At 45.4% G+C, this 23573-nt stretch overlaps 1 protein-coding gene across 1 annotated transcript in view; it reads left to right on the top strand.

The window, feature by feature from the left end:
* The window catches only part of phlpp2 (PH domain and leucine rich repeat protein phosphatase 2), a 214526-nt gene that overhangs the window by 176722 nt on the left and 14231 nt on the right, over positions 1–23573 (top strand). Inside the window, exons 13-16 of the mRNA XM_070896972.1 lie at positions 16355–16555; positions 18155–18317; positions 20058–20188; positions 21860–21973. Coding sequence (XP_070753073.1) covers positions 16355–16555; positions 18155–18317; positions 20058–20188; positions 21860–21973 — 609 coding nt within the window. The remainder of the gene's footprint in view (positions 1–16354; positions 16556–18154; positions 18318–20057; positions 20189–21859; positions 21974–23573) is intronic.

Genomic DNA, 23573 nt, shown 5'->3' with positions numbered 1-23573 from the left:
TTCCCCACTACAGATGTTAAACTAACCGGCCTATAGTTACCTGCCTTTTGTCTGCCCCCTTTTTTAACAGAGGCGTTACATTAGCTGCTTTCCAATCCACTGGTACCTCCCCAGAATCCAGAGAATTTTGGTAAATTATAACGAATGCATCTGCTATAACTTCCGCCATTTCTTTTAATACCCTGGGATGCATTTCATCAGGACCAGGGGACTTGTCTACTTGAGTCCCATTAGCCTGTCCAGCACTACCTCCCTCGTGATGGTGATTGTCTCAAGGTCCTCCCTTCCCATATTCCCGTGACCAGCAATTTTTGGCATGGTTTTTGTGTCTTCCACTGTGAAGATTGAAGCAAAATAATTGTTTAAGGTCTCAGCCATTTCCATATTTCCCATTACTAAATCCCCCTTCTCATCTTCTAAAGGACCAACATTTACTTTAGTCACTCTCTTCCGTTTTATATATCGGTAAAAGCTTTTACTATCTGTTTTTATGTTTTGCGCAAGTTTACTTTCATAATCTATCTTTCCTTTCTTTATTGCTTTCTTAGTATTTCTTTGCTGTCGTTTAAAATTTTCCTAATCATCTAGTTTCCCACTAACCTTGGCCACCTTATACGCATTGGTTTTTAATTTGACACTCTCCTTTATTTCCTTGGTTATCCACGGCTGGTTATCCCTTCTCTTACCGCCCTTCTTTTTCACTGGAATATATTTTTGTTGAGCACTATGAAAGAGCTCCTTAAAAGTCCTCCACTGTTCCTCAATTGTGCCACCGTTTAGTCGGTGTTCCCAATCTACTTTAGCTAACTCTGCCCTCATCCCACTGTAGTCCCCTTTGTTTAAGCATAGTATGCTCGTTTGAGACACTATTTCCTCACCCTCAATCTGTATTACAAATTCAACCATACTGTGATCACTCATTCCGAGAGGATCTTTTACTAGGAGATTGTTTATTATTCCTGTCTCATTACACAGGACCAGATCTAAGATAGCTTGCTCCCTTGTAGGTTCTGTAACATACTGTTCTAAGAAACAATCCCGTATGCATTCTATGAATTCCTCCTCCAGGCTACCCCGTGCGATTTGAGTTGACCAATCGATATGTAGATTAAAATCCTCCATGATTACTGCCATTCCTTTTTCACATGCCTCTATTATTCCCTTGATTATTGTCCGCCCCACCGTGAAGTTATTATTTGGGGGCCTATAAACTACGCCCACCAGTGACTTTTTCCCCTTACTATCTCTAATCTCCACCCACAATGATTCAACATTTTGTTCATTGGAGCCAATATCATCTCTCACAACTGCCCTGATATTATCTTTTATTAATAGAGCTATCCCACCTCCTTTCCCTTCTTGTCTATCCTTCCGAATTGTCAGATACCCCTGTATGTTTAATTCCCAGTCTTGGCCACCCTGCAGCCACGTTTCTGTAATGGCCACCAAATCATACCCATTTGTAATGATTTGTGCCGTCAACTCGAATGCTGCGTGCGTTTAGGTAAAGTGTTTTAATACTAGCTTTTAAACCATGATTTTTAGTTTTGACCCCTCCTGCAGCCCCTTTATATTCATACATATTGTCCCTTCCTATCACCTTGCTACTCTGCTCTGTTGCCTCCTGCCTTTTGCATTCTTTCTTGGGGTCCTGTTCATCTGCGCTCTCACCCACTCTAACTAGCTCAGAGCCCTCTCCTGGGTTCTGAATACTCCTCGCATTGAGGCACCGAGCTTTCAGACTTGCTTTTTTATTATACTTTGACCCTTTAGAATTTTGCTGTACATTGGCCCTTTTTGTTTTTTGCCTTGGGTTTCTCTGCCCTCCACTTTTACTCATCTCCTTTCTGTCTTTTGCTTTTGTCTCCATTTTGTTTCCCTCTGTCTCCCTGCATTGGTTCCCATCCCCCTGCCATATTAGTTTAACTCCTCCCCAACAGCACTAGCAAACACTCCCCCGAGGACATTGGTTCCGGTCCTGCCCAGGTGCAGACCGTCTGGTTTGTACTGGTCCCACCTCCCCCAGAACCGGTTCCAATGTCCCAGGAATTTGAATGCCTCCCTGCTGCACCACTGCTCAAGCCACGTAATCATCTGAGCTATCCTGCGATTCCTACTCTGACTAGCACGTGGCACTGGTAGCAATCCCGAGATTACTACTTTTGAGGTCCTACTTTTTAATTTAGCTCCGAGCTCCTTAAATTCGTCTCGTAGGACCTCATCCCTTTTTATTTTTTACCTATGTCGTTGGTACCAATGTGCACCACGACAACTGGCTGTTCTCCCTCCCTTTTCAGAATGTCCTGCACCCGCTCCGAGACATCCTTGACCCTTGCACCAGGGAGGCAACATACCATCCTGGAGTCTCTGTTGCGGCCGCAGAAACGCCTAACTATTCCCCTTACAATTGAATCCTCTATCACTATCGCTCTCCCACTCTTTTTCCTGCCCTCCTGTGCAACAGAGCCAGCCACGGTGCCATGAACTTGGCTGCTGCTGTCATCCCCCTCATCAGTATTCAAAGCAAGTGTATCTGTTTTGCAGGGGACCCCTGCACTACCTTCCTAGCACTGCTCTTCCTGCTGTTCTTCCATTCCCTCGCTGGCTGTGGACCCTTCACCTGCGGTAAGACCAACTCGCTACACGTCATTCTCAGCATCGTGGATGCTCCAGAGTAAATCCACCCTCGGCTCCAATTCCGCATCGCGGACCGTCAAGAGCTGGAGGCGGATACACTTCCCGCACACGTAGTCGTCAGGGATACCGTAAGTGTCCCTGAGTTCCCACATGGTACAGGAGGAGCATATCACGTGACCGAGCTCTCCTGCCATGACTTAACCCTTAGATACACTTAATTCGGTGACAACAATGTTAACAGGTTACTTACTGATATAAAAAAGAAAAAGAAAAGCTACTCACCAATCAACAGCGAATCACTTACCCTTTTGGCTGTGACGTCACCTTTTGATTCCTTTCTATTTCTTTTTTGCTTTTTCTCCCGGCTGGAGCTGCACCAGCTGGACCTTTTGTAGGCCTCACCAATGCCACGATCTCCCGCCTCCGACTGCTGCCGCTGGGCCTTTATAGGCCTCACCACGCACCTCGAGCTCCCGCCTCCGATCTGCTGCTGAAACTCTTATCCATGCCTTTGTTACCTCCAGGCTTGATTATTTCAATGCTCTCCTGGCTGGCCTCCCACATTCTACCCTCCGTAAACTTCAAGTCATCCAAAACTCTGCTGCCCACATCATAACTCGCACCAAGTCCCATTCACCCATCATCCCTGTGCTCGCTCACCTACATTGGCTCCTGGTTTAGCAGCACCTCGATTTTTAAAATTCTCATCCTGGTTTTCAAATCCCTCCATGGCCTCACCCTTCCCCATCTCTGTAATCTCCTCCAGCCCCACAACCTTCCCTCCCCCCCTCGAGATATCTGCGCTCCTATAATTCTGACCTCTTGAGCATCTCTGATTTTATTCGCTCAACCGTTGGTGGCCGTGTTTTTAGCTGCGTAGGCCCTAAGCTCTGGAATGCCCTTCTTAAACCGCTCCACCTTTCTACCTCTCTTTCCTCCTTTAAGACACTCCTTAAAACCTACCTTTTTGACCAAGCTTTTGGTCATCTACCCCTCATCTTATGTGGCATGGTGTTAAATTTTGTTTGATTACGCTCCTGTGAAGTGCATTAAAGTCGCAATATAAATACAAGTTGTTGTTGACATGTACTGAGTAAAGGTGACTCAAATAGCAATTTCTGGCACATTGTGAATACTTAGCCTTGTCAACAGTGTTCATTAAACTTGGAAGGAGGCGTACTTAAGTTTGCAGGAAGCAAGACCATTGCAGCAAAGCCCAACCCAGATATTCAATCTCTCGCTATGTACTTCAAATTTGGCTATGACACAGGGGTGTGGCTCTTTAAGAGAATATTTTCCAGCAGCTCATGGCAGCATGAATGGCAACTGTATTCACAACATTTTGTTCACATTATATACAAATTCTATTTTACCCTGTATATTTTCAACTGGGGAAAAAAATTCAACATCTTTAGAAAAGTTTTGGAGCAATTTGATTGGTCAGTTCCTGCTACTTGCCACCTTGGGATTGGTAGCTTTAAAAAATATATATTTTCTGCTGCTTTCTTATTTCTAATTGGTATTTACTGACTTTATTTAACTTCCTTTAATTTGTTCATGTTTAGTAAATCACATTCTATTGGTGATCTAAAAGATAAGTTGCTATTTCAGTCAATAATTAATTTTGCCCTCCGGAGGTGACACTTTCCGGTGTGACACTTTTACAAGGTATGGTGTGATGGATATGTGCTAGGCACAAGACTTTTCAATATATAGGTATAATTTTTTTATAATGTTGATCATTTTACATTTCCCAATACTAGTTCTTTTGTTTTCTCACTTCTCCACCATCCTTTCTTCATGGCATCGACAGCTTGCTGCATAATAGTTTTATGGGTACTGAAGGCCCTCTGGTACCTTGCTGAAATAGCTGTTATTCACACACGAGCCTTGACTGAATACTGGCATATCATTTGACAGCAGGGGCATCACAGCAGAAACGAATCTTGTCCTCACTTCACATCTACAAAGACACACTTCTAACTGAAGTAGCTGAATAGTGGCCAGGAGCACTCTTTACCCAGGGTATGGAGGCAAATTGCAGGACCAGTTGTGACCTGGGTGAGATTAGCTTCTAAAGCACAGACTGGGGATTGAATTTGAGATCTTCATAGTCTGAATGACTCAGGTACTCATTCAGTCATTAGGGGAGGTGGCGCTGATCCATTTTAATGGCTATGTCATGTTATCAGCTGCTAAACAGTACTATGCTGTCATGAAGCTCTCTCTCAATTCCTTTGTCTGTATGTTCACAGCATGATACAGTTTTCAGAATTAGACCCATACCACTGTGATCAGAAACTCTCACTTTCATGCTTACAGTGAAGAGTGATTAGAATCCTAGCATTTTACAGCCTATCATGCCTGTGCCGGCTCTTTGAAGGTGCTGTCTAATTTAGTTCCACACTCCAGCTTTTTTCCCCATAACTCTGCAAATTAGTTCTGTTGAAATACATGTCCAATTGCCTTTTGAAAGTTCCTATGGAATCTGATTCCAGCAACCTTTCATGTAGTGTGTTCTAGATCTTAACAACCCTCTGTGGAAAAAAATTCTCTTCAGTTCCCCTCTAGTTCTTTTTCCCTCTAGTTCTGTAGGTCCAGGGGCACAGGAAGGAGGAGGGGCAACTGTCCCGGGAGATCCCATGGCCAACTCAGGGAATGAAGGCGTTCGGGTCCCCGGTGGCATTCAGGCCTCTCCGGCGGGGACCAGACGTTCGGGCCCCCGGCGGCGTCCAGACCTCTCCCCAGTGGCGTTCGGGCCCCCTTCGGAGACGACTGAGTCTCTACCTCCCCTCAGTGCTCCAGGTGCGGTCTAGCCACACCTAGGTCTAGGGCTTTGTGCAGCTGCAAAGGGCTGGCAACGCCCATGGAACAGTGCCAAGGGAGGTAGCTTACTACTGACTTTCATTTTAAACTTTTAATCAACTTGGGAAACCTTTTTTTTAAACTTCTGAAGAAACTTTTAAACAACATGGAGGAACTTTCAAGAATTATTTTCTTTTAAAAATGTTTTAAGGAATTGAATACTGTACCCCAATCTAACTAGAAAATAGTTTGGTGTGTTTTATTAGCATTTTCAGTCATTTGAAACCGGGTTACTCACGATGACGCCCAGCGAGCAGGTGTACCTCCGACCAGGCGACTGGGACATCACCTCCTCCTGCGGCGGGCCTACATCCATCTCCTCATTGACGGCTGGACACCTCCTTCCCCACTGGTGACCAGACCTCTTCTTCTGGTGAGCTCTTCCACCCTCCCACTCGGAACTCCAGCGGACAACTGTCCTAATGTCTGCCCCCAACCAAGCCTCAGGCCACCTTCCATAAAGGGCGCTACTCGGCGCGGAGCTTGCGGCCAACATCTCACCATAGGCAATTAGGCTCACACAGCAGTGCCTAGTCTCCAGTCATCTTGGACCCCCTTGCCACTGGACCAAAACCTTGCTTAGCTAAGCCCGTGTTGTGGCCGATGTGCAACGGCCACCCCACGTTAAAAGAACTTGCTCACAGACATCTTCCACTCCGTTAACATGAAGTTCGGGACCTGGAACGTCAGGACCCTCATGGACAACTCCAACAGCGATAGGCCGGAACGCCGCACCGCCATAGTTGCCCGGGAACTTGCACGCTTTGGCATCAACGTCGCCGCCGCGGTGGGCAGGGGAAGGTCAACTTAAGGAACAAGGTGGAGGTTACACCTTTTTCTGGAAAGGAAAGCCAGAGGAAGAACGCTGCCTTCACGGAGTCGGCTTCACCATCAAAAATGCGCTAGTCGACCACCTCAAAGACTCCCCCTGCGGGGTTAACGAACGCCTCATGACTCTTCGACTCACCCTATCCTGAAACCAATGCGCCACAGTCATCAGTGCGTACGCCCCAACGCTCCATGCAACAGATGAGACCAAAGAGGGTTTTTATTCCAAGCTCGAAACATCCCTGTCCCGTGTCCCCGCGGGTGACAAACTGATCCTCCTAGGTGACTTCAATGCCAGGGTCGGCAAGACGCAGTCCTCTGGGGAGCGGCGTGATTGGCAGAGAGGGGGTAGGGAAAACCAACTCCAGCGGTACCCTACTCCTGACAAAATGTCTAGAATATGAACTTCTCATCAACAACACCCTGTTCCGCCAGAGGGACAAATACTAGGCATCGTGGCAACACCCTCACTCCAAACACTGACCCCTGCTCGACTATGTCATCGTCCGAGCCAGGGATCGTAAGGATGTGTGCATCACCCGCGCCATGACAAGAGCTGACGACTGCTGGACAGACTACCGCCTAATCCGATCTATCATCGACTTTAACATAGCCCCACAACGGAAGCAAAAAAGTCAATGCCGGGGCACTTAAAGACCCAGCTAAGAAAGCTCTATACAGCCAGCGCCTCACTGGTGTGCCTTGATGACCCTGATATGCTAAATGCCGACAGCGCTTGGTCTGCCCTCCAGGCCTCCATAACCAGTGCCTGCGAAGAGACACTTGGTCACGCAACCAGAAAGCACCTGGACTGGTTTGATGAGAATGATCAGGAGATCCAAGGACTAATAGCAGAGCGCAGAGCATTTCTGAGCCTCAAGCAACAACCCAACTCGGGAGCAGAAAAGCAACGTTACAGGCGGCTCAAGGCTGAGGTCCAACAAAAAACACGGGACCTAAATAACAGGTGGTGGATGGAGAAAGCACGAGATACAACAACTGGCCGACAGCCATGATGTGCGAGGATTCTCCATCGTAGTCAAGGCCACCGACAGTCCAAACTCCCAAGGCCCCACCCCAAGAACAGGGAAACACTCATCAAGGACACCGAGGCTGTCGGGGCCCGCTGGAAGGAGTACTTAGAAGATCTCCTCAGTCGAGACTCTGCCTTTGACTCGAGTGTTCTCGACTCCATCCCGCAGCATGCGATCCGCCACCACCTCAGTGAAACCCCAACGTTGCATGAGGTAGGAAAAGCCATAAGACAGCTCAAGAACAACAAGGCTATGGGAGCGGATGGAATCCCTGCTGAGGCGCTAAAGTATGGCGGAGAGGCACTGTTGGTGCGGATACATGACATCTCTCTCATCTGGAGGGAGGAGAGCATGCCGGGAGATCTGAGCTGCAGTGATCATGACCATCTTTTTAAAAAGGGGACAAGTCCGGCCGTGGCAATTACAGGGGAATCTCCCTGCTATCAGCCACTGGGAAAGTTGTCGCTAGAGTCCTCCTCAACCGTCTTCTCCCTGTTGCCAAGGAGCTCCTCCCGGAGTCGCAGTGCGGATTTATTCCCCTATGGGGCACAACGGATGTGATCTTTACAGCGCAACAGCTGCAGGAAAAATGCAGGGAGCAGCACCAGCTCTTATACATGGCCTTTTTCGACCTGACTCCTCATCATCATAGGCAGTCCCTCGGAATCGAGCAAGACTTGCTTCCACTCCTAAAGTGAGTCCTTTGGTGGCTGAACAGTCCAATGCGAGAGCCACAGACCATGTCACAGATGGGACAGACATTCGTCGGGGGAAGGGGGGGTGGGACTGATTTGCCGCACACTCCTTCCGCTGCCTGCGCCTGACCTCTTCACACTCGTGGCATTGAGATTCGAAGAGCCCAACGCCCTCCCGGATGCACTTTCTCCACCTACGGCGGTCTTCGGCCAGGGGCTCCCACTTGTCAGTGATGGTATCGCACTTTACCAGGGAGGCTTTGAGAGTGTCCTTGTAACGTTTCCGCTGCCCACCTTTGGCTCGTTTGCCGTGAAGGAGCTCCGCCGAGAGCAATTGCTTAGGGAGCCTAGTTTCTTGCATGCGAACACTGTGGCCTGCCCAGCGAAGCTGATCGAGTGTGGTCAGCGCTTCAATGCTAGGGATGTTAGCCTGGGCGAGGACGCTGATGTTGGTGCGCCTGTCTTTCCAGGGGATTTGCAGGATCTTGTGGGGACATCGTTGGTGATTTATCTCCAGCGACTTGGTGTCTTCTGTACATCGTCCATGCCTCTGATCCACATAGAAGGGCCGGTATTACTACAGCCCTCTAAACCATGAGCTTGGTGGTAGATTTGAGGGCCTGGTCTTCGAACACTCTTTTTCTCAGGCGGCCAAGGGTTGCACTGGCGCACTGGAGGCGATGTTGAATCGCCGCATCAATGTTTGCCTTTGTTGATAAAAGGCTTCCAAGGTATGGGAAGTGGACTACGTTGTCGAGGGCACACCATGAATCTTGGTGACTGGGGGGCAGTGCTGTGCGGCGAGGACAGGCTGGTGGAGGACCTTTGTCTTACTGATAAGCATTAGGCCCATGCTTTCATATGCCTCGGTGAATGCATCGACTATATCCTGGAGTTCAGCCTCAGATTGTGCGCAGACTCGGGCATCGTCCGTGTACTGCAGCTCAACGACAGAGGTTGGAGTGATCTTGGACCTGGCCTGGAGGCGGCGTAGGTTAAACAGCTTCCCACTGGTTCTGTAGTTTAGTTCCACTCCAGCAGGAAGCTTGTTGACAGTGAGGTGGAGCATGGCAGCGAGGGAGATTGAGAAGAGGGTTGGAGCGATGACGCAACCCCGTTTGACCCCGGTCCGGACCTTACAAAGGCCTTTGACACTGTCAACTGTGAGGGTCTATGGAGCGTCCTCCTCCGTTTCGGATGCCCCCAAAAGTTTGTCAACATCCTTCGCCTGCTCCACGACGACATGCAGGTCGTGATCCTTACCAACGGATCCATTACGGACCCAATCCACATCTGCGCACATAGAGGCGGAACTCCAGGACATAGTTGACGTGTTTACTGAGGCATACGAAAGCAATAGGCCTTACGCTAAACATCCATAAGACAAAGGTCCTCCACCAGCCTGTCCTCCCCGCACAGCACTGCCCCCCCAGTCGTCAAGATCCACAGCGCGGCCCTCGACAATGTGGACCATTTCCCATAACACGGGAGCCTCTTTTCAACAAAAGCAGACATTGATGAGGAGATTCAACACCACCTCCAGTGCACCAGTGCAACCTTCGGCCGTCTGAGGAAGAGTGCTTGAAGACCAGGCCCTCAAATCTACCACCAAGCTCATGGTCTTACAGGGCTGTAGTAATACCTGCCCTCCTGTATGGTTCAGAGACATCTCAAGTCACTGAAAATGTATCCAACGATGTCTCTGCAAGATCCTACAAATCCCCTGGGAGGACAGGCGCATTAACATCAGCGTTCTCATTCAGGCTAACATCCCCAGCACTGACCACACTCGATCAGCTTCACAGGGCAGGCCACATAGTTCGCATGCCAGACACGAGACTCCCAAAGCAAGTGCTCCATGCGGAGCTCCTTCACAGCAAACGAGCCAAAGGTGGGCAACAAAAAAGCTACAAGGACACCCTCAAAGCCTCCCTGATAAAATGGGACATCCCCACTGACATCTGGGAGTCCCTGGCCCAAGACCGCCCTAAGTGGAGAAAGTGCATCCGGGAGGGCATTGAGCACTTCAAGTCTCAATGCCGAGAGCATGCAGAAATCAAGTGCAGGCAGCGGAAAAAGCGTACGGCAAACCAGTCCCACTCACCCCTTCCCTCAACGACTATCTGTCCCACCTGTGACAGAGTCTTTGGCTCTTGTATTGGACTGTTCAGCCACCGAAGAACTCACTTCAGGAGTGGAAGCAAGTCTTCCTCGATTCCGAGGGACTGCCTATGATGATGATGATGAGTTATTTTGCCAATTAGTTTAAATCTATCACCTCTGGTTACCCACTTGCCAGAGGAAATAGTTTCTTCTATCTCCTCTATCAAAACCCCATATAGCTTTGAATACTTCTATTAGGTCTCCCCTTAACAATCCCAGCTTCTCCAATCTCTCCACATAACTGAAATCCCTCATCCTTGGTATCATCCTGGTAAACCTTCTCTCCAAGGTCTGCATGCACAGGATTAATTGTTGGCCTTTAACCAAGATATTTTGCATAGGAGTTGCAGGTGCTGCCTGCCATGTACTGCCCATTCCAAAAGGCAACAAAATGATTTATAATTGCACAAAAGGAATTTAACAGAATAATCAATATTACAATTTCTTACCATAAACACTGAATTGTCTTACAGTTCTTCCCAAAAACTTTTCACTGAGCTTTTAATGGTGTTCCTTCACTCCTATATTACCAATGTAAAAAAACAGTGGTTGATACAAGAATTGGGAAAGTTAGCCACCTTTCTATTTTTCCATACAGGCATTTGACAATAATAACAACAACTTGCATTTATATATCACTGTTAATGTAGTAAAATGTCTCAAGGTGCTTCACGGGATCATTTTCAAACAAAATTTGACATCAAGCCAGATGTGGTGATATTAGGATGGGTGACGAAATGCTTGGTCAAAGAGGTAGTTTTAAGGAATAGTCAAGACTAGATGTATGGATGAGGGTTCAGCAGCAGCTGAGCTGAGGCGGGTCTGTGCTGCTCTCACACATAGAAACACTACGGGGCCAAAATTGCCCTCCGCCCGAAATGGTTTTTAAATGCACCGTCCGCCGCAATGCATGGGGCAGACAATCTACTGATTTTCAACACTTTGGGTTTTTTTGTTTCCGGTCGGAGCGGTGTTGGTGCTGGGAGAGGGTTGGAGGCGCAGGCGGGTCGGAGTGGCCGTCGGGAGAGGGACGCAAGTGGGGGCGGGTCGGCGCTGCCGTCGCTCCGAGTCAAAAGAACATAAGAACATAAGAATTAGGAACAGGAGTAGGCCATCTAGCCCCTCGAGCCTGCTCCGCCATTCAATAAGATCATGGCTGATCTGGCCGTGGACTCAGCTCCACTTACCCGTCCGCTCCCCATAACCCTTAATTCCCTTATTGGTTAAAAATCTATCTATCTGTGACTTGAATACATTCAATGAGCTAGCCTCAACTGTTTCCTTGGGCAGAGAATTCCACAGCTTCACAACCCTCTGGAAGAAAAAATTCCTTCTCAACTCGGTTTTAAATTGGCTCTCCCGTATTTTGAGGCTGTGCCTCCTAGTTCTAATCTCCCCGACCAGTGGAAACAACCTCTCTGCCTCTATCTTGTCTATCCCTTTCATGATTTTAAATGTTTCTATAAGATCACCCCTCATCCTTCTGAACTCCAACGAGTACAGACCCAGTCTACTCAATCTAGCATCATAAGGTAACCCCATCATCTCCGGAATCAGCCGAGTGAATCGTCTCTGTACCCCCTCCAAAGCCAGTATATCCTTCCTCAAGTAAGGTGACCAAAACTGCACACAGTACTCCAGGTGCGGCCTCACCAATACCCTGTACAGTTGCAGCAGGACCTCCCTGCTTTTGTACTCCATCCCTCTCGCAATGAAGGCCAACATTCCATTTGCCTTCCTGATTACCTGCTGCAACTGCAAACTAACTTTTTGGGATTCATGCACAAGGACCCCCAGGTCCCTCTGCACCTCAGCAGTAATTTCTCCCCATTCAAATAATAATCCCTTTTACTGTTTTTTTTTTCCCCAAGGTGGATGACCTCACACTTTCCGGCATTGTATTCCATCTGCCAAACCTTAGCCCATTCGCTTAACCTATCTAAATCTCTTTTCAGCCTCTCTGTGTCCTCTACACAACCCGCTTTCCCACTAATCTTAGTGTCATCTGCAAATTTTCTTACACTACACTCTGTCCCCTCTTCCAGGTCATCTATGTATATTATAAACAGTTATGGTCCCAGCACCGATCCCTGTGGCATACCACTAACCACCGATTTCCAACCCGAAAAGGACCCATTTATCCCAACTCTCTGCTTTCTGTGAGCCAGCCAATTCTCGATCCATGCTAATACATTTCCACTGACTCCGCGTACCTTTATCGTCTGCAGTAACCTTTTGTGTGGCACCTTATCGAATGCCTTTTGGAAATCTAAATACACCACATCCATCGGTACACCTCTATCCACCATGCTCGTTATATCCTCAAAGAATTCCAGTAAATTAGTTAAGCATGATTTCCTTTTCATGAATCCATGCTGCTTCTGTTTGATTGCACTATTCCTATCTAGATGTCCCGCTATTTCTTCCTTAATGATAGTTTCAAGCATTTTCCCCACTACAGATGTTAAACTAACTGGCCTATAGTTACCTGCCTTTTGTCTGTCCTCTTTTTAAACAGAGGCATTACATTAGCTGCTTTCCAATCCACTGGTACCTCCCCAGAGTCAAGAGAATTTTGGTAGATTATAACGAATGCATCTGCTATAACTTCTGCCATCTCTTTTAATACCCTGGGATGCATTTCATCAGGACCAGGGGACTTGTCTACCTTGTCTATCTCGTCACAACGACCCTTCCCTTCAGTTAAAGAGGAGGCTCTGCAGCCACTTTAATGGCAAACACTGGGCCACCAGGGAGGGTTTTGGCCAGGCCAGTGGCCCGGTACCCAAGAGGGGGTGCTGGGCTGTCTGTTGGCGAACCCATAGCCGCCATTGTCTGGCCGACCTAGTAGTTGGCCAACAATTAAAATAAGATGGTGGCCGTGGCAGTGCACCCTCCCCTTTAAGGGCGGATGTGCCGCCCAGTCACAAGAAGGTTCCCGCCGGGGAAAGCTGTCAAGGGTACTGACCAGCGGCCGATCTACTCCCGTGGGGCAATTTCACGTGGGGCGGTAAGGGGAGTCGCTGCTGGTTGGGAAAGGGGTCAATGGGCAGCAACATGGGCAACGGAGCTGTTCTCCGCCGGGAAAATTCATGAGGGCAATTTTCAAAATGACGGCCCCTCTGCGCCGACCGAGCAGTGAGTTCTTACCGATCCGTGGCCACCGCTTTAAGGCTGCCATAGCTCTTATTGAAAGGGGCAATTTTGGCCCCTACTTCTCCCCACCTAAAGCTGCCTCCAGTGACTGCAAGAAGGTTCAACGTACTTCACCACTTTTGGAATCTTTCAGTTCAAGTTGCTCCTATTTTTTTTGGAGAAACTAGTTTAGAATGGAGTATCTTAGAAATTGCAATTCTCGGCATTTAATTTGCTCCAATTCTAGTGAGTTAGCATCGGTTTTTTTCAAAAGGGGGCGCTATCAGCCACTTACACCTGTTTTGCAAGTTTAGGCAGTGAAAACTTACTCCAAACTAACTTAGAATGGAGTAAGTGTAGATTTTTGTATGCTCAGAAAAACCTTGCCTACACTTTATAAATTAGGTTTAGGGAACGAGAGATGGGGAGAGTGGGAAGGGAAGTTTACAAGCATTAAACACTTTACTTTTACAAATAAAGACCCTTCATCAATAATAAATGATAAATAAATCAATAAATCAATCCAAAAAAAATTAAAATTAAAAAATCAATCAATAAATAAAAAATTAAGTTTCTACTCACCTACTGCAGCACCGGGAGCCCTCCAACAGCATACTGGGATGGGCCCCCCTGCCCCCCCAGGAGATGACTGTCGGGCAGGGCCCGACGCCGACGCTGAGGATTTCAGGCGGGGCCCACCTCCAGCGAGATGCTGAGCGAGCGGGCCCCACCGCCAAGAAGGAGTTTGGGTAGGGCCTGCCCGGGCGGGCCGCCGTGGAAGAGGTAAGTACTGTCGGGCCACTCGGCCTGGAATAGGGGCGACGTCCCTTCGACCAGGGATAGGGTCGTTGCTGGGAGGGCCAGGAGCTACTGCGCACGCGTGCAGCCTCCACTGTGCACACGCACACTCTTTTTGGCGCAGGGCTATAGCTCCGCCTCCAGCAGCCCCTGCTGTGCCGCGCTGAGCTGGAAACGGCCCTACAGATATCAGAGAATCGCGAGGTAAGTATTTGGTGTTTTTTCAGTTCTACAAATTAGGCGGGCCTCTCCAACGTGCGCCGTTCTAGCGGGGGTCCGAAACTTGAGTCCTTCATATCAGAGTGGAGGGAATATATGAACAGTGAATTGTAGGACCATTCTCACTTTTTGGCTCACTACAAGCAGGTTACCCGTCTGCCCTCTTAACCACAGGAGATGCATTGCCTGCCAAGACCTATAGGGTAACCAAATGTAAATAAATTTCACCATAAACACAAATTTTTTTATTTTATGCACAGTCTACAGGGTTCTCCTGGGCAGAGAAAACATTACGTTTTTGATATCAAAAGTCACAGAATTGAATCATTAGTCTAATGTCTCAACCTCAACTGCAAGATGTGTTTTATGGTCTGATTCCTTACTGTGTTCAACCATTTATTTTGCTGGTGGATGTGTTACCATGCAGTGACAGGCACGCGTTTGTGGTCAAATCCTTTGTTCTAAGGATCAAGAATATTGAATTATGTAATTTGATGGGTTGTAATATCAATTTTTGTTTTACTGAATGCTAATGGGAAATACCACAATCTCATGTTTAGATATATCTACTTTGCATTTATTAAAACGAGATTTGCAAATCACTCCAATGCACACTCCTGTTTTTTCAGCAGTTTGGTTAGAAATCTATGCTACTTGTACTATTTTTAACAATTATTACTTTTGCCCACCCTTAAACCAAATTAAGTCCAATATTATTTAATTGTAGTAACAAACTTTCACTGATAATTGCAATAAATTAGTGCAAGCTGACCCACAAATATTATGGGGTATGTTCTTGTATGATTTTTATCTCATTTAAAATGAACAAATATGGACACGAGCTGAATTTCAGAGGCGAGGTGAGAGTGACTGCCTGCCCTTGAAATCAGTCGAGTATGGTACTAAGGAGCCCTAAAAAAACTGAAATCAATGGGATCAGGGGGAAAACTGTCCAGTGGCTGGAGTCATACCTAGCCCAAAGTAAGATAGTTGTCGTCGTTGGAGGCCAATCATCTCAGCCCAGGACATCGCTGCAGGAGTTCCTCGGGGCAGTGTCCTAGGCCCAACTATCTTTACCTTCATCAATGGCCATTCCTCAATCATAAGGTCAGAAGTGGGGCTGCTTGCTAATGATTGCAGTGTTCAGCTCCATTTGCAAATCACAGATAACGAAGCAGTCCATGCCCGCATGCACAAAGACTTGAACAACACCCAGGCATGGGCTGATAAGTAACATTCATGCCACAGAAGCGATGGATACTGACCATCTCCAGTAAGAGAGAGCCTAACATTCAATGACATTACAGTTGCTGAGTTCTCCATCAACAACTTGAGGACACCATTGACAAGAAACTTAACTGGACTAGCCACATAAATGTAATGGCTACTATAGTGGATCGATATTCTGGGGCTAGTGGCTCACCTCATGACTCCCCAATGCCATTCCAACACGTACAAGGCACAAAACAGGATCATGATGGAATACTCTCCACTTACGTGAATGGGTGCAGCTGCAGCAGCACTCGAGAAGCTCGACATCATCTAGGACCATGCAGTCCACTTGATGATTGCTTCACCCACTAGCCTAAACATCCACACCCTCCACCATCAGCATATTGTGGCTGCAGTGTGTACTATCTGCAGGTTATACTGCAGATAGTACACATTGTTCTAGCAACCAGAAAGATAAGGGCAGCAGTTGCATGGGAACACCATACACCATTACTTCCAAGTCACACAATCCTGACTTGGACTTGTATTGCCGTTCCTTCATTGTTTGAGTCAAAGTCCTGGAACTCCCTACCTAACAGCATTGTGGGAGCACCATCACCACACTGACTGACTGCAGCGGTTCAAGAAGGCGGCCACCACCACTTTCTCAAGGGCGGCTAGGGATGGGCAATAAATGCCAGCAATGCAAAACAAAATTAAGCAATGTTTCAATTACTCCATTGAAAAATGTTTTTTTGTTTCTTTTAGCTTGCGATGTCTCAATGTGTCTGCAAATAATCTGGAATCACTGCCTCCCAGCAGTAATACTGAAGAGAGTCTCAGTGTGTTGCAAGAGCTTTATTTAACAGGGAATAACCTAACTGATAAGTGTGTGCCAGTGCTGACTGGGCACCCACGCCTTCGGGTCCTCCATATGGCTTACAACCAGCTTCAGTCATTCCCAGCCAGGTAAAGCACTATTTCTCTTTGTATAACAAGGAGTCAGTAACTGCTCAACTAGTATCTATGGAATCATAAATTTTACCTAGGTTTTGAAACTTATCCAACATAAAGGAAATAATCTTGGACAATTTGGAGGAGTAGATAGGTCATTCACATCTAAAATATCATAGCTCAGTGACCAATTATATTTAAAACTGGCTGTTTTATGTCTACCTGGGTAAAGCTATTTTGAAGAAATAATACATGATTGAAAATAGTTTGCTGTCCAGTGACTCCTGCCAGAAAGTGCATGTGTGGATATTAAGGGGAAGATAAACACATGAGGGGAAAATAATTGAAGGATGTGCTAATGAGGTTGGATGAAGAGGGGTGGGAGGAGGTTTGTGTGAAGCACACAGCAGTTGGGCAGAATGACCTGTTTCTGAGGTGTATATTCTATATAATTTCACCTAATATTGTTTGAAGACAGTTTCCAGCTTGGCTGTAATGCCCTCTGTGATTGAATAGCTGAGTTCAATAAAGTTGACTTTTTGGCAGGGGTGGGCTGGGGTAAAGATTGGAGGTGTGAACCACAAAACTGCTGACACCTGTAGAAATATAAGTCATCATGAATTACTATCTTCAGGAGAGGTGGGGCGGAAGCAGGAATATTTAACTGCATTAAATTAAGTGCACTGCTTCACTGCTGCCAGCTTAATTTGAAAATGCAGCTGAGCAAATAATTGGATTGAACCAAATCAGTTGTTGTGCTGCATGTGCACATTATGATTGCCACATGAGTTACACATTTAAATTACATCAACAGAAGTTAAGCATATTGCTGCAGCAGTTGTGACTGAAAATGAAATCTAAATAAATTCCTTCAAAATGTAGCTTTTTAATTTAGCAACTTATTTATTTTACCGTAAAAAAATTACACATAGTCCTGAATCAAAAATAGCTTCTGCATTATTCTTTCCTAAATCTAGGAGATGATTGACACTTTAACAGACTGCTTTTCCTTTGGCAAATAAGAACTAGCTTTGAGTTTTTTTTATTGGGCAAAGTTTAAAAACTAGATCCAAGTTAAATTCTTTGCATCAGCATGTGTTGTACCTGCAAACACTGTAATATGATGGACACAATTGTTATGGAGTGCATTTTCGTGCTCATCAACTTTTGTCTATTGGTTCTCGAGGATAGTACAATTTTTATACTTTTAGTAATGGAAAATTTCAGTTTAGTAGGAATGTGCTCCGATATAGAGTACAGCTCTTCAAAGATCCCACATCAGCATTCCTTTACAGCCTTTGATTGAGGTTGCTGACTCACCTATAATTCAGCAGAATTTGTCACTAAGCGCCTGTTCTCACTCGGAACTTGGTAAGACTGCCCAAATTCATTTCACTTAATGACATCCACAGTTTTCAAACATGGACCTTTAGAGAGAGGAGATATTTATTCATGGGTCTGGGTTCGATTCAAAGCAAGGTCTCAGATGTGCAAGGACAATTTGCTAATCTCTTGTACCAGGTAATGATTTGGTGATGTCACATGCAGGTTTTAATTGTGTAATTAAATTCTATCCCTCTGGTATGTTAATTAGTTTTACTCGTTTTCCTTCAGTAAGCTGTCCAAGCTAGAGCTACTAGAGGAGCTGAATCTAAGTGGGAACAAATTGAAGGCTGTTCCTACCACCATCATCAGTTGCAAGCGATTGCACACGCTCATCGTTCACTCCAACAGCATTGCCGTCTTTCCAGAGATCCTGCACTTACCTGAGATCAAGGTGCAAAATGTGGTCTGAGTATGGTGTTTCATGATGTGTTGTATCCTCCCACCCCTCCTCCAGCACTATATTTATTATTTCCAAAATACAGTGGCCCAGAAATTGCGGTCGGAAGCTTCCCGTGGGCAGATGCCTCCAACCTGAAAAATTTCTACAAATTTACCTGGTGGTCCATGAGGTTTGGAAACTTGTGCTCCTGGGCCTCTGCGCAAAAGCTTGCATAAAGGCCCACATATCCCAGGGACCTAGGTGCTTCGCACACATCCCGGGGTTTACGTGGGCTGGCCCAACCAAACAAAGTACGGATATTTCCATTCATACTTGTGGCCAGTTCCGGATGTATGGAATCACCATAAGTATGAATGCGACTACCCCCAAAAACACACAATCACTTAAAATAAATTTTAAAAAAAAAGCAATACATATTTAAAATTAATCAAAATGGAATTTATTTAATTATTTAAAACAAACATTTTATTTTTTGAAAAATACATCATATTTTAACGGGTCTAATAATAAACTTACCTTATTTAACAGGATTTTAAATGTTTAAATTATTGAAAAAAGTGTCTTTTTCTGTCCTTTTAAAAGCTGTAAGAATTTCAAGGGCATTCGCTGGGCAGAAGTTGAGCAATTAGCCCAACTCTCCGCCCGCGGAGGCCCTTTACTTCCGGATGCGTGCGATCTGTCAAGAAGACTCTTGAAAATCGCAAATTCCGGGTTTAGGCGCATGCGTCAGTATCTTTTTACACACAGCCACCATTTATATCTCCTCCATCTTCTTCATTTACTATATATGCTATCACTCCGTACTCTTCTCCATATTGCTTCACATATGCTGTTTGGCTTTCCTGTATGGTCGTATTGCCTTCTAATGTTGGGTCTGTGGTGCGGTTGGCATATGGTATCTCGAATAAATTGCTGTTAATGTACCCCAAACTCTCTTACAATTTCCTTATTCTAGCTAGTTTTCTTTCAGATGTAATATATTTAGGTGGTCATGTTTCTTTATGTAACATATTAAAACCATTTGGAAAGATGCAAGTAGAAGTTAAGTTGGAAATTGCAATTTTAAACGACGACATAAATGTAGATTTTATCTTCATTGCAGTGCTGTGTAATCTGGCCACTAACAAAAAATGAATGGTGGTCAGCACAACACTGAGCCTTGAGCAAAGGGCTCTATTATAAAAGGGCTAACAATGTCTAGGTTTCTGCTGGGCGAGTAGGGTTAAAATCATCCCCGTATTTCAGAAAATCGAGGATCTTCTCCAGTTTCTAATTTTCACACTGTGTTTCACTTTTGTGCCATCATTTGTTTGAGGACCATAGATAATGACCCTCTATCATAATTAGCCTCTGCATTTAATCTCACTTCTTATGTAATTTTCATCTGCATTATCATCAAATCAGACTCAGAGTGGAAACTTAAAACATAACTGTGCACCTCTCCCTGCTGCAGTTTAAAATAGTTAGATGACAGCAAGCGGCTACTGCAGTGAGCTCTACAGCTTAAAATAATATGGGCTTCTTGTCAATATTCCTTACCTAATTGTATTTTTTTTCTTTGCTTTATCTCTGGGTAGTTTAAGCTAAGCTGTATTGAATAACTGTCGAGTTTATTGGTCATTCATCCTCGTGCTCTGTTGATTATGTGGTTAAGCAAACATTGTTCACTCACAGCTGTTACCATTGTTAGCACTAACCTATTTCGCTCCAATTTTCTTTGTCCTGTTTTAGCTAGTTGACCTCAGCTGTAATGAGCTTACAGAGATCTTGATGCCCGAGACCCTTCCAGCCACACTGCAGGAGCTGGACTTGGCTGGCAACACAAACCTGGTCCTTGACCACAAAACCCTAGAGATATTTAGGTAGGTACTGTCCTGTTCAGATACAGTGTCAATGCAGCTATGGTTTTAAACAATAAATGAAAACAGAAAATGCTGGAAATACTCAACTGGTCAGTTAGCATCTGTGGAGAGAGCAACTGAGTTAACGTTTAAGGTTGATGACCTTTTTGCAGAATTGGAAAATGTTCGAGATGAAAAGCTTTAAAGCAAAAGCAGAGCCAGGGAAAAGTGGGCAGTAACACAACAAAGAGGGAAGGTCTGTGATAGGGTAAAGGGCAGGATTGATTAAATAACGAAACAAAATGATGATGAGAGACAAGTATAGTAACAAAAGATGGGTGCAGAAGAGGTGTAAATGGTTACAGTAGAATAGCAGAGGGGGAGGGAAGCATTAAAAATCTAGTAAAGAAGAGAAGGCTCCTGTGGCCCAGGAATGTCGCGGAAGAAAGGCAGGTAGGGATGCGAACCATGTAGGTCTTAACCTTACACAATAGACTTTGTGTGGTATTTTCTCTGTCTTTTTGAAAGTCTAGATACACATTCTTGACTTGGCTTCCAGCATCCATAAAATTGTAATTTTCTTTTAAAAATCAGCCAATTCGGTGACAGAGGATTTCTTTTCAAGAAGCAGTGCTGAGATTCCCTTTTTAAAAAAAAAAACCTTCTCCCTCAAGGTGCTCATACAGTACATGTCTAATGATTCCTTCTAGCAACTTGCTTATAAACCAAGACAATCTATTGAGCTTCTAGTTTTCTGGTTCTGACTTATTACCTGTTATAAATATTGGTACCAGATGGGCCTTTCCCTTGCCCATGGGAATAAGCCCAGACCCCAGCAATATATAAACAAGATGCTTGCAGAGTACAGTCCGCATTTATTTCAGAAATCTTGGGTGAATGTTGTCAGGGTCAGTAGCCCAATCCATTTGAGATCATTGTTCTAGCCAGGTGTATAACCTGCATCCAGTTTGAGATATTCAGTTATCGCATCAGTCCTATGTTGTATTATTGGTAACCCAGTATATCATCATCAGTAGTGAACATTGATACAAAGTAGCCATTTAAAACATCTGCCATATACTGGTAGTCCACTCAGTTCAGCCCTGATGAATCCTTCAATGATTATGCAGTGCTTAATGACCATCTGGCTAAAGCTGAAGAAAACCTTACTATTATTGCCAAGCCTGTCCACTGTCTTCGCCAGTGTCCTTTTGACTGCTCTGATAGCAGCTTTTATTGCCTTCAACTAAGTTTGGTACATAATCCCTGTTCTAAGTTATTTTCCTTAAACCTGTAAGAAAAATTCTGCAATCGTCTAATTTATCTTTGGGCTTGTGCTATAATTGTAGAATTAAAAGAGTAGCACTGTGACATCCTATGATGATTTCGCTTTTTCCTCATTGTGAAATGAGAAGATACTTGAAGCATTGATGCATAAATATATCTACCAAAGATGTGATTGGGGTTTTTACATCTATGCTTGGCCACCAATTTCATCATTTGGAGTGAAACATGCCTTTCCTTTGACCACATCATGGGTTGCACCAGCACTGCAAATTGGGAAAGTGTGCATTCCACTGAACAACTCTCCCAACTACAAAAACATAACATAAATCAGATGTTGCAAAGGAAATGTCAGAGATGTGGAAAATGGAAATAAAATGACAAATTGTATATTTTCTTTTATTACAGCCATATCAGTACCCTGAAAATTGATCAGAAGCCTGTTGTACCGACTAGCGATCCAGTCGGAGCTCCAACTCTCTGGAATCATGGCTATTCTGAAATGGCAGGACACAGAAACAAGTAAGTAAAGTAACACTGGGCTTGGTTACTGTTTATCATCATCAACTTTCCATGGCATTTGACTTGGTTGACTTCTTCGTCTCCCTCCTCCATGCAGGAAATAGCGCATGTCTAGTTCCACTGCCAATTGTCCAATGGAGCTAACTCTCTAGCAATGATCAGCATTGGAGTTTTTTTTTGTTCCGTGATGTGGATGTCACCGGCAGGGCCCAGCATTTATTGCCCATCCCTAATTGCCCACAAGAAGGTGGTGGTGAGCCAACTTCTTGAACCGCTGCAGTCATTGTGGTGAAGGTACTCCCACAGTGCTGTTAGAGAGGGAGTTCCAGGATTTTGACCCAGCGACGATGAAAAAAAGGCGATATATTTCCAAGTCTGGATGGTGTGTAACTTGGAGCAAACTTGCAGGTGATGGTACTCCCATGCACCTGCTGCCCTTGTCCTTCTAGGTGGCGGAGGTCACAGGTTTGGGAGATGCTGCCGAAGAACCAATGGCGAGTTGCTGCAGTGCATCTTATAGATGGTACACACTGCAGCCACGGCACGCCTGTGATGGAGGGAGTAAATGTTGAAGGTGGTGGATGGGATGCCAGTCAAGCAGGCTGCTTTGTCCTGGATGGTATCGAACTTCTTGAGTGTTGTTGGAGCTGCACTCATCCAGCAACATCCAGGCAAGTGGAGAGTATTCCATCAAGCTCCTGACTTGTGGCTTGTAGATGGCGAAAAGGCTTTGCGGAGTCAGGAGGTGAAACACTCGCCACAGAATACCTAGCCTCTGACCTGCTCTTGTAGCCACAGTATTTATCCATCGTCTTTCATCCTCCTTCATTTACATGCTGATCCACGGAAACATTGGGCTTGACGCTCCACTTCACATCGCCCATCTATGCCCAAAACGGACCCCTATCGCCCATTTTGAGCAAAAAGTGGAACCTAGACCCAAAATTTCGCCGGAAGAACAGGTGCCTAAGTTTCCATTTTGATCGCTGAGAAGATCGCCGAAATTATAGCCCACACAAGGCCCATCCCAAGTTTCAGCACCTAGCATGCACTTCGCTGGGCTGATGCAAGGCCCAAAAGAGTGCTGAGAAATAGTTGGTTTTTCTGGGCTTAAGAGAAGGATAATGGGCACCACGGATGCCATTTCGACTTCAGAGGAAGGGTGGAGGATTAGTTGAATTAGTTAGAGAGTTAATTTAAAGATAATTGTACTCAGAATATTGGAACAGGGAATAAGAAGTGGTATTATCTAGTTATTTTTGGAAAAAAGCTTTTATATACTTTCTAAATATATACAAATTTATTTATATATATAAATAAATAAACAGCGTAGAGTGCAGAGTACAGTGATTAGATATTGTTGAGAGATTATTAAAATTAGACATCTGCCATATCTATCAGCACACTACACACTGCTGCATTTGACAGGTGACTGAAGCTCTTTACGCTTGTGGAGGGATTTCATAAGCTGCATAATGACCAGGGAGGCACAGACCGAGAGAACTTTGGGTTTTTCGAGAATAGCAGACTTCCCCAAGGTGCAGGGAGCAATAGACTGTACGCACATTGCCCTTAAAGAACGCGGAGGTCTTTCGTAACA

Source organism: Pristiophorus japonicus, chromosome 13 (genome assembly GCF_044704955.1).
Source record: "Pristiophorus japonicus isolate sPriJap1 chromosome 13, sPriJap1.hap1, whole genome shotgun sequence".
Taxonomy (NCBI): domain Eukaryota; kingdom Metazoa; phylum Chordata; class Chondrichthyes; family Pristiophoridae; genus Pristiophorus; species Pristiophorus japonicus.
The sequence above is the reverse complement of the archived record's forward strand: the minus strand, read 5'-3'. Positions and strand labels throughout refer to the sequence as shown.